The 11394-nt window shown below is 34.6% G+C and overlaps 1 protein-coding gene across 1 annotated transcript; it reads right to left on the bottom strand.

Moving 5' to 3' along the window:
- Positions 1–1490: 1490 nt before the first annotated feature.
- On the bottom strand, positions 1491–5293 carry LOC130640860 (uncharacterized). The gene is made up of 3 exons (XM_057447441.1): positions 4889–5293; positions 3690–3937; positions 1491–2464 (listed from the first exon to the last, which is right to left on the bottom strand). Exons 2-3 carry the CDS (start codon positions 3874–3876, stop codon positions 2130–2132), a joined length of 522 nt encoding a protein of 173 aa, XP_057303424.1. The 5' UTR covers positions 3877–3937; positions 4889–5293; the 3' UTR covers positions 1491–2129.
- Positions 5294–11394: the final 6101 nt, after the last annotated feature.

The following is an 11394-nucleotide window of genomic DNA, read 5'->3' as shown; positions in this document are numbered from 1 at the left end:
ACTTCTTGATGGCGTACCGTATAACACCTCATTCTACAACAAATATTCCTCCAGCCGACCTTATGTATAATCGCAAAATACCATGTGCTATTCCCGACTTTTTTAGCAATGTTGACGACTCCATCGAACTACAGTTAAAGAAAAATGACCAAGACAGTAAACAAAAAGCAAAAGAATATGCCGATAACAACAGATACACACAAGAACAAGAACTAAACATCGGTGACCGCGTTCTGGTGAAACAGAAAAAGATAAACAAAGTGACACCTCCTTTCATTCCGAATCCATACCACGTTACTGATATCAAAGGAACGATGATCACTGCGATGAATAAGGAAACAGAACACCAGATCACCCGCAACATATCTCATTTCAAACCAATTCCAGATACTGCCAAACATGTGCCAATAAAAATAGACACTGAGGATGAGGATGATGAGGAACACCATGTTACCGTTCACAGACCTGAACTTGAGAATAGCGACCCCAAATCTACTTCTAAAACAACCATGACAAACAACTCTGCGTCACAGCGAACGTTGAAAGAACCGCAGTCGAGAAAGACATATCCAAAACGATATAGAAGACCAATACAAGAATGGAAAACACACTAACCAATGAACTTTCAAGACATCTGTAGATAGCAATTCGACAGACGTTTAGACAGACACGTAGTTATGTTAGAAATTTATGTTATGTATAGGACAAGTTGCTTCTCTTTTGTTTTGCTGTTTCAGGGGAAGATGTTATAGCGAATACACACTTTAATGGAGTACACGCTATACGATGGAGAACATGTCGAAAACAAGTACGAAAGAAGAACTGTAAATATTATTATTTTTGAGAATAGATTATGTTGAACACACGTGTCCTCAGTTTTTAACACCTGCTACTGCTACACGATTCACGCGTTTACCAGAAAATATTTGTTTAAGTTCTTTAGGAACGTGTCTTACTGTTCGTTCTAGTAGCAGGTCAGCAATTGTGAATTCGTTGTGTTTATTTTTTAACTCAAACTCTATTTTACATCCATAACTTTCAGTGTCCATATTTCCATATATACGTGGTACCTTCCAACAAAAGTCATCTTGTTTCTGCTTTATGAGAAATAATTCAATCTCAAGTCTCACATTTAGTTACATTTGTTGCGAAAAATCGCATGAAAAACATTTACGGTCAAAATCCTGTCTAAAACTAAAATTTCGGCAACATTCTTGAGTGTGTTCCCTATTTATCCATGGGCCATTTGCTATGGTGGCCATTCCACTTCTATGTCAATAGCCAGCTAGCAATTCAAAGCCAAACATACTACAGTTTAATAAAGAAAAGAAAATAGTTTGAGAAGAAAAAACTGAAATAACACTAGTAATAATAATATGAACAAATTAAATAAATACAAATTAATAATCAACGTCAATATTTACAACAACATATAATTTAAAACTCACTATTTTTACTTTAAATAAAGAAAAAAAGATTCAAAGCCGTATGTTTAGTGAAAATAAATATCGGCTTTTACACTAAAATTGAAAACAAGAGGGAAAAACTGGAAGAAATATGTTAGATCTGGTATTGCGGAAGAATAACTGCTTCAAAATCTGCTTTTAATAAGGTTTAGTGTTAGGTTTTTACCATACGGAAAATATATTAGAATTTTAGCTCGTCAAGGAGCGATGAGAAAGTTCGCACTTTCTATGAACTTCAGGTTTAGGTTGACTAATTTCGACATTTTTAAAATGGCACCCGTCTATTTTTATAACTTGATATGCTGCCGGAGGACAAACAACGTGGAGGAGAAACACTTTTTTTGTTTTAATTAAAGACTCTCTAAAGACTCTCTTTTTATTCTGTCAGTTATGCCATGCGTGTGCCATTTTTAATTCACTTTCATGTAAAAAATAAACATATGAAATACAAGATGAAAAGTTAAAAAAAAATATAAGGAAAAACAAGCTTGCACAGTTCGTTGAAGAAATCGTATGGAAAAAAAGGGAAAATGCCCAAATTTTTAAACGGTGTTTGGAATTAATGCTGCAGTCAAGGCTGGGCGTTTGTTTCCTCAACCTTACCAAACTGGACGCAAAGGTCGGCGTTTGAGAAGAAATACGTTAACGCATATTTCCATCAAATTATCCTAAATAATACCTTCTTTTATAACCAATCGACATCTGCATTTTAATGCAGCATTTCCGAAATACTCTCTTCATTTTAACAGTCTGTGCACACTTCTCAATTTTTATTGACAAATGCGACAAATGGTGGCGGTATTGTTTCTGCATAAATTTCTGCTTAGTAAGGTGAATAATGTTGAATCTTGCAGTGAAAAAATCCTTTCTCGCCTCGCAGCGTAATCCATATCTCCCGGCAGCCGATCCGTGTATGCAACATGGCATCTGTTTTAACGGGCGGCGTGTGCGATATGATTCTTGACGAACTGTAATTATATCCATTGGCAATGCAGATTCTAAAAATACATAAACATCTTTAAAATACAGTATATGCTGTAGAATACAGAATTAAAAAAAAATTGTGAACCTCGTCTCTAGTGTTTTTCGCCTAATCTTTTTAACGGAAGCCAAAGATCACTGGGAACGAGATTAAAAGTCTTACCAGACGGCTTTTGTAAAGACATCACTGCCTTATTTGCAAAATTTGTATTACCTTTCATTGTAAATGCAGCAAAGTTAAATTAATTTTCTTCAACAGTTGGAGAAAATTTCAGCTGGATACGCCCTGCTTTTATAAACAACCGAATTGATAGAGACGGATTGATAGAACTAAACAACTTTCTAGACTGAAAATTTGGAAAGTTAACCGAGACCAAATTATTAATAATCTAACTAAAAAACATGAAAAGAATGAAAGTTCTCTATTATACTTTTTTACGAAAATAACAACCGACTGGTAGCTCTGTGGTAGAGCGTTCGCTGCAAGTACAAAAGGTCTTGGGTTCGAATCCCGGCCAAATGACTAAAAAGTGTCAATCTACCATTTCTGCTTAGACTTCAATACGAGAATAGGATTGACATCTTAGATGGGTGTCTAGTTGAGCAATTGATGTACTTAAACAGCTTTCGTTTAGCAAAAATAAAATCAAAATTTTGGCCATAACTGACAAAGTTATCATAAAAGTAACTTTATTTACAAAATAAACATGTAATGGCAAAGTGATATATTCTTGCAGCGAAATTTCCCAATAAACTGCTCCCGCCAATAAAATGATTGTTTAAAAAAACAGCGATAAAAGGTAAAAATATATGATGTAAAATTTCTTGGCATACTTTGTGAACAAGTGCTCGTGTCAATTTTGGCGCAAAAATCTTAAAGTGCATTTAAATTTAGTACAATAAGACTTAAAAAAGATCCCTAAAAAATAAAAAATAAAAATATATTTCATAAAAATTCGCATTTTATTTTGCATATACTTTAACCTCTATGTTTAATTCTAAGAAAATTTCTGATTTCAGACGATTAACCTGCGAATCTTCGCAAAGATTTGTCTCATCGTAATTATTTCTTTTCGTTACAACTTATCAGTGCTTATTTTTTATAAAATTTCTCAAATGCGCGAAAATTGTGTGTGAAAACAACTGCGACCACGGTTGGGTTATCGAGTGTGTGGCAGTCATTGAAAGAATTTCTTTCGCGGTAGATTTGTTTCACACAAAAAAAAAATTTAGAAAACATACTCGCAGGTGAAGCAATGGATGGACTTTGGGTTGTAGTTGTCAAGCTGATTTTAGTATCTTTCCATTCTGTTTCATTCTTTTGTGTGAAATTGCTTGATGACTTCATCGGTATTCGTGTAACTGTACCACAAGAACAACTCCGAAACGCTAGAAGCATACACGTGATAAATTCTATAATCTTACCCATTCTTTTGTTTAAGTCTTTTCAAAGATATCCCAAATCTTTTTTTTTTTTCAGTTACAAATTTCTAAAAATAAATTGTTTTTTGACATCATAGTATAAATAATATCTCTATACCATTCCGTTCCCAGGCCCTTTTGTATTGCTTAATTCGATTGATCGCAACGAGAATTAGAAATTCTAAAAAACAAAATGGCAGATGTTTTTAAAAGTAGAATGTATTTTCGAATGAATTTGTTGCATAATTTATGCAATTAACAGGTCTTTTCACTCTGTTTATGAGCACAAACATGAAGCTAAACAGAAAATATTCAATTCACAAATTAACAAGAGACGCTTTAACAGCAAATACGATCAAAATCTGTTGACATCAAGGAAGAAAACAAGTAGCAGTGTAAACTTCGTACCCACTCCACTGTAAAATAGAATAATTTTTTTTAACTGTATATGTAAAGCGGTGCGTGGTAGCTTGACAAAATTGTAACAATAGAAAGTAAATTTAAAAACAATTTGTTGACAGACAAGCAAGTAATTTCTCCCAGTTTTTTTGCTTATTAATACCTCTACATTTTCCGTTCTTTTTTAAAGTGTATCGTTCGCGATAACATTCTTCTAAGATTTATCTTTATGGTAAGGACTGCAACCTCGATCGCCTTTCATCCTCATATCAAAAAACGCTACAGGCCCTGGGTTCGAGGTTGTAAGGACTGCCATTTTGAAACGGCGGGAAAGTAGCAGGTGTTGGGTGACTTCAATACCTTTTGAATAGGACAGTTTTATCATAGTAATAACAAACATATATCAAAACAACGCAGTATCTTAAAATGACATTACATTACACCAGTCTTACTCTGGAAACACTTTTTTTATTCTAACATTTCTATCAACAAATAACTTGTTTTTACACCACGTTGGAAAAATTAGGGGCATTAAAAAAGAGCGGTGTAAACGGACTTAATAAAATGAGTTTTTGTAAGTTTAAAATTATGTTTTGACGACAAATCAAACCTTATCTTACCCGTGTAGTGTCGTCAAATCTGTTTTTAATTTTCAGTCACGGAGTTTATAGCATGTTACATTTTACATCCAACCTTTTAAACGACGAAACAAAAACTTAAAAATATCTTTTGGAAATTCTTCCGCCTTTTTGCGTTTTTTTTACACCGAAAGTAAATCCTTACACTCCAGTCATCTCTTCTAAGATCTCCAAAGAAAACATAACTATTCACGTAGAAGATTATGATTGTGATTCATTCACATGTGAAGACGTGATTTGTGCCATACGACTTCCGTATTAAAATCAGCTAAAGGCGTAACACAAACCCGCCTATATATCACAAGCCAGCCCTATTTGAAACAACTTCAAGTGTTATTATCATATCTCTTTGTATTCTGCGGTTAAAAATGTACACACGACCGGTTTAACAGATGCTTACCTCATAACTCACAATTTTTGTTGTCTCCTTATGAACTAATTCAATTGTATTCGTTATATTAATATGCCTATTGTCACGTGATTATCACGTGACCAAGTAGTTTTTTTAGACGTGACATTATCCAAATAAAATTATGTGGCTTTTTCTTCTTCTTTATAAGACCACACTTAAGAATATAATAATTTCTCGAGTATCAGTTACATGTGTATTGTTTGTAAGGTTCAAAAGCTTTACAATCTCAAGGTCAAGCACTTGTACAAAACAAATTTCCACATTAAACTTCTTTAATATGTCAAGATAATTTTCTCTCGCCACAATTACCGTCTCCTGATCTGCGTGCAAAAGTAAACATAAGGATTTGATTTTTACCCTTGCTCAATGTAGGTCAAAAGTTCCATGCATAAGTAACACGACAATCAATTTGACATCCAATAAATATATCTGTCATGTGATGGATTTACACATAGAGTTGAAAACTGTGCGGCAGTATTTGTGAAGAAAGTCCATATACGTAGTTAAAGAAAACACAGACTTATTACCGCTGTTACTGTCAACCTTTTGATAAGGTTGTTGTGGAGATAAAGCCTCGTGTTGAATATCTAACTGTCATTTGTTTGCTGGTTAGAATGATTAAAAAAACTAGTAACACCATCCGAGTTTTTTTTCAGATTTTTCTTTATATCGTACAAGTTACAAATACTTTGAGTCATGTGTTAGTCGTGCTTACATAATATTAACCCTTTTGTCATTCAAAACCAAAAAAATCTTGCCTGTCCTAATTAAGGCTGCACAGTAATTCACACTCTGAATAAGCTCTGCTTTTTGTTTTTTAATATCTAACAACAACAAATATTGGCACAAGATTGGAGGGCAATGATTCATCAAGAAAACACGAGACTAGCCTATCTAGTCGTTAACATAATATCGGCAATTTGCCAGTTAACAGCTTTATAGTAGTGAAAACGTCTTTTATCCAACTACACTTGCTGGTTTTTAAACACATGTGCTTATTTTCCTGCTATTTTCTTTGTATACGTGCTGCTCTTCATCGTAGAGATTAAAAAATGAATTAAATTACAGGAACCCACCTCTTTAATCAATTTTTATGTAAGCCACTAAAGTCACATACCATCGACCCGTTTCGTAGACTTTCTGATAAGAACAAATCCCGCATGGCGCGCGACAATCTGTATCTACTTACTGCACCAATCAAAATAGCTTCAGACGCATTTGCGTATCTTGAATAATTCTTTTAGAAAATCCTGAACACCTCAATAAAGCAGCAACCGCATTTAGTTTGGAACATATTTAACTTAGCCTTTACGATAATATCTTTCACTTGCTCTATTTTTTTAAAACTACTCTAACCTCACATCCGTTATAGCACTTTTGTGCCAGTAGCTATCGACGTTAAATTAAAGTTTGTGCATGATAGAATCATTGGTGAAACAACGAAGATTGTCCTTCTCACTGTATACCAGTGTGATTACATGCCACTTTATATCGAACACTGCATACTTGAATTACTACAAGTAGCTACTTTACTTGTGAACATTTAATAAGGAAATATTCTGTAAGCAGATTGTATGGATTTTCTCATTATTCAAAACACGCGAGAAAAGGATTCAGCTGAAGAGAAAAACGTGAATTAGTGCATTGAATTTCTATTGAATGATAAGAAGAGGACACAATACATTCAAAATGGAGCGTCTAACATGATAGCAGAGTGACAATTGCAATGTTTTGGTCAGGATGTTAACTCATGCTGTCTCTTCCTGGTTGTTATTTATGTTAACACGAGAAGTGTCACACCTTCTCTTCATCCTCTTTCCTCTGTTGTTACAAATTTTTGATGATTTCCAAAATACAAAAAAAGTAGATAGTTTAAAACACAACTTATAAACAAATAAAAAAATCACCTCACAGTAATATTCCCGACATCTCGCGCCACCCACGAATGGATAAGAACGAAAGATTTTAAGTTAAGTAAATTTTATAACGCAGCTACCACCTTATGCCCAGTCCGTTACAAAAAACCCAGCCGAATCAACCTGGTTTCCAGATCTCTGTATTTGTTATATTTATATTTTAAACATTTGATTCTTAAACTGTATGCTTATTTTTATGGCGTATTTTTAAACTTAAATTTTATTTCTTAATATCAGCCTTATTTTCATAATGAAAACGATTGTAAGAACAGTAACAAACAATAAAAGCGCAACAACAACAACAACAACAATAAAAACAACAACAAAAAAAAAACACAGACGCCCTTTAAAGAAAGTAAATTAAAAAGAGGACTTTGCGTTCCGTGATACAACAAAAAATAATTAGTTAAAAACAACTTTAAAACTGTTACCCGCAGCTGTTTCACTGTACCTTCTAATCATCTTATACTGCAACATAGCGCTTCCTTACTTAAGTGCAAACAAACGCAGTACTAAACAGGAAAAAATGTAAAAATTGGAATGTCAATGTTTGGAAAATGACTACGCATGCACAATTGGACACCACAACAACATAAGTCAAATTGACTTTGATGACTAAATCAAAGTATTTTTTTAATGAACGCAAGCCTTTGATCCGCAATTCGAGACATAATATGATGATTTTGGCATGTTGCGGCAAAATATATGTCAAAAAAGTAGTTTTATGATGGATTAGAACTAGAGACGTTGTTTTATAAGTTTTTACTACCAAACTCTTATCCCCAGCGTCGGCCCTTTTTATCCTATCTGGCAAATAATATAGGGTAACAAGGCCGTCGAAGACAGGGTCCGGAATGGTACTCGTCTGTTAAACAAACTCCTAGGATACGGCGGCGGATGGCGGGGGATGTGTGGGGAAAGGCGACACGGTTCCTCTTTAATTATTTGTCCATCCTGGATAATTTATGGAAGACTTGTAAAGGATTTGCTTTTACTCAAAGAAGGACGTTAAAATCTCAAAATTTTAGCTCTGAAAATTTAGTGTCGGCTACACCCTGACTTTCGCGTGTAACATCTGAGGCACGTTTTTGTTGTATAGGGTAGCAAATATCAAGATTATTTAGGTTAAGAATTCTATATCAACAAAAGTCTGTTCAGCTAGAATTGTTTATGACACTTTGGTGGCCAATGGATAAATCCACAGGTTCGCCAGTTATTTATTTATCGCATTTTGTGTGTCCCGCTGCTAAGGGTTACCATTTGCGTGACAGACAGACGTATACCGATATTATAATATAGACTAGTCGTTAAAAAAAATCCACGGGGTCGCCCGTCTTTTATATTGCATTCGTGTTTCCGTAACGAAAAGACAAATAGACGCACGAACAGACAGACGGAATACGGCTATTATTAAAGAGACTAATCGGTAGCCCGTGGATAAATCACCTGTCCTTTATATACAACATTTCGTGTTTCCGTAACATGACTTTCTTCTCGCGCACAAACAGACAGACGGAATACGGCTATTAGTAAAGAGATGTTAATAGAATGAACAGATGAACAATAGAATTTAACTACATATCGTTATCATCCGTAAAATTATCACATCCTCTCAGTAGGGCTATATAGTTTATGTCATACAATTTTAAACATACCGAGATAGAACTACCATGTAACATTAGATACCAAGCTAAAAAAACACACTGTGTAAATGTGGCTTTAAGATTTCGGCATCCTCTTTACCGCAAAATTGATTTGCGAAAACCACAAATTTGAATACAAAACTTGTCGAAGCTTGTTTAATACAAAGGAATTCTTTGGATTTCAGACGTTTGCCATTTTTGCTAGGATTTCCTATAAAATATTCTAAAATATAAAAAACATCACTGACTTCTCTCCTCTCTTTAAAACCTATAAAAAGTAGTTTTATTCCTGGATATGCACGATAGCCTTATGTCATAGGGATAATACATCCTTTTTATTTTTACGACTGTTTATCTCGAGTAACCTATTTCTACTAGGACTGATATATTCTTCAAAAGTACCAATTTGGCTTACACAGAGGGCTTATCCACACAACTGCTCAACTAAACAATCATACCACCAGTTCAGAGATCGTGGTTTTTCATATAGAATATATTTCAAAACAAAAAAGAAGATTTTTTTAGGGCCTCAGAAGAGCGTTTTTAAGTCAATGATTTTCTTCGTCGCCCAACCATCATGGGCAAGTTTTTTCACTGTATAATCTGTCTTAGCAACGCAGATCGATGTGATGTGATACTTGCAAGTATCAACGAGAAGTCCCACACATTTGTGGTGAGCGTTATGTAAAATAGCTATAGGTATTCTTGGTTAAACGTAATCGTTCCTGTCCACAGCCATAATTTATATAGCTGTTGATAAATTCTTAAAACATACAAAATAATCATCCTCGTCCCCAGGGTTTGTTGCCTATGTCAAAGCCGCTTGCGCTTACTTTACGGCGATGTCAAAAAAAGGCAAAAGCCCCTGGGGACGAGGTTGACAAAATAATTCGAAACCAGTCGATAAAACTATATCACATTTGGTATTTGTGTAGCTTGAAGATCTCGTGCGTGGTTAAGCATGACCCAACTTTGGACTACAGATGGCAACGGCTATTACTACAGCGAAAGCTTATAATAAAACAATTTTGAATATAGTTATAATACCTTCTTTCTTTTGTAGAAAGTTGAAGTCTTGTGTTTTGTATTATGTTCTAACGTTCATCCTTGCTTTGTCGTTTTATATTTCACGAGATTGAGCAATCAAAACCGCATTAAGCATTTATCAGCAAATTTAGCGAGAGCTATGGACAAATATTTGAAGTTTTCAAACAATAACGTGCCACCGTGCATGTAAAACACTGACCAGACGCACTGGAATTTGATAAAAATACAATTTGTGGTTGAGAGAGCAGAAGATTGAATTTTTCAGGTTTCTCTTTCTGTCTAACATTCTACAAAGATGCGTAATTTTAATATGCTACCGCATTAGTTTTTATCATTTCGGTCGATCGCTTGCATATAACAACCTCTGCTTTTGTAGCTTTTAACTCTACTAGAGTCAATTTTCCAATCCCTTTTTCTTAAGGCTTCATACAACATTGGGAGTAGCGAGAAGGTCGACGCCATTGGGGATTCCACGCGAACAGTCCATTTTTCATTCCTTCTGAATTCCCTTGACATGTCTGTTATTTTTATCGCTGGCATCAAGAAGAGAAAAGAAGCCCTTTAAAAAACGTTTTAATGTCACAATCGTCTATAAAGAATATATAAAAAATATTGTATTTATAACGAAGCTGAAAAAAAGCAGTAGAGCAAAACTCATATTTATTATTCGAAATTTTTAAAATATATGAAAGGAGAAGTCCACATTTGATCTTACATCGTGAGAAATTTTTATAACATTTCTTATTTTATCATTTTCATTACGTACTTAGCCGGGGAAAAAACCCGGGGTGTAGCTTATTCGGGAGAAATTAATAGTCGAGCCACTTCAGTCACCAGCCCTTTCTCACTTTTCTCGTTTTCCCTTATATTTATGTTTATCTTACACGATCAAAAGTCCATGACAACTATCATCAGGAGATGGGAACTCTCGTCTAATTCTTGAAACGACACAGGATAACACGCCGTATTTTTTTCCCTGTGCGATCATGTACCCACCAGGTGAACTGGCGATAAGCAGCATACCGATATGTTCTACAATAAAAGAAGCAAGTGTTTAGGAATAATAATATCGATGTTATCAAATCTGAATAATATCTACTTACTAGTAACTTACAAATTGGAGGGTACTCTCTCTGTCGTGCATGCTAACCAAAGCTGTCAAAAGTGCGTCTTATAAAAGGACGATGTATTTGAAATTTTTAAGTTTTGATATACCCCCCTTTTCTTATATCAAAAAGGCAAAAAGTCCCTGAGAATGAGAGTGCTAATGATATTATAATTACCTTCCAACTCTGCCATCTGAGAAATTTCTAACTCCCTGCAACATTTACACTCTAGCTGCATCCCCTTGTGACGTACGGAGTGTGGTTTCTATACGGAGTAATACTCCGTATAGCTGCTTTACGGAGTTTGGTTTAGCTATACAGAGTCTGCCAACCAATGTTCTTAAAGTGAAATATTGCAATATGA

This window comes from Hydractinia symbiolongicarpus, chromosome 4, assembly GCF_029227915.1.
Source record: "Hydractinia symbiolongicarpus strain clone_291-10 chromosome 4, HSymV2.1, whole genome shotgun sequence".
Taxonomy (NCBI): domain Eukaryota; kingdom Metazoa; phylum Cnidaria; class Hydrozoa; order Anthoathecata; family Hydractiniidae; genus Hydractinia; species Hydractinia symbiolongicarpus.
Note: the sequence above shows the minus strand (reverse complement) of the source record. Positions and strands in the feature narration are given on the sequence as shown.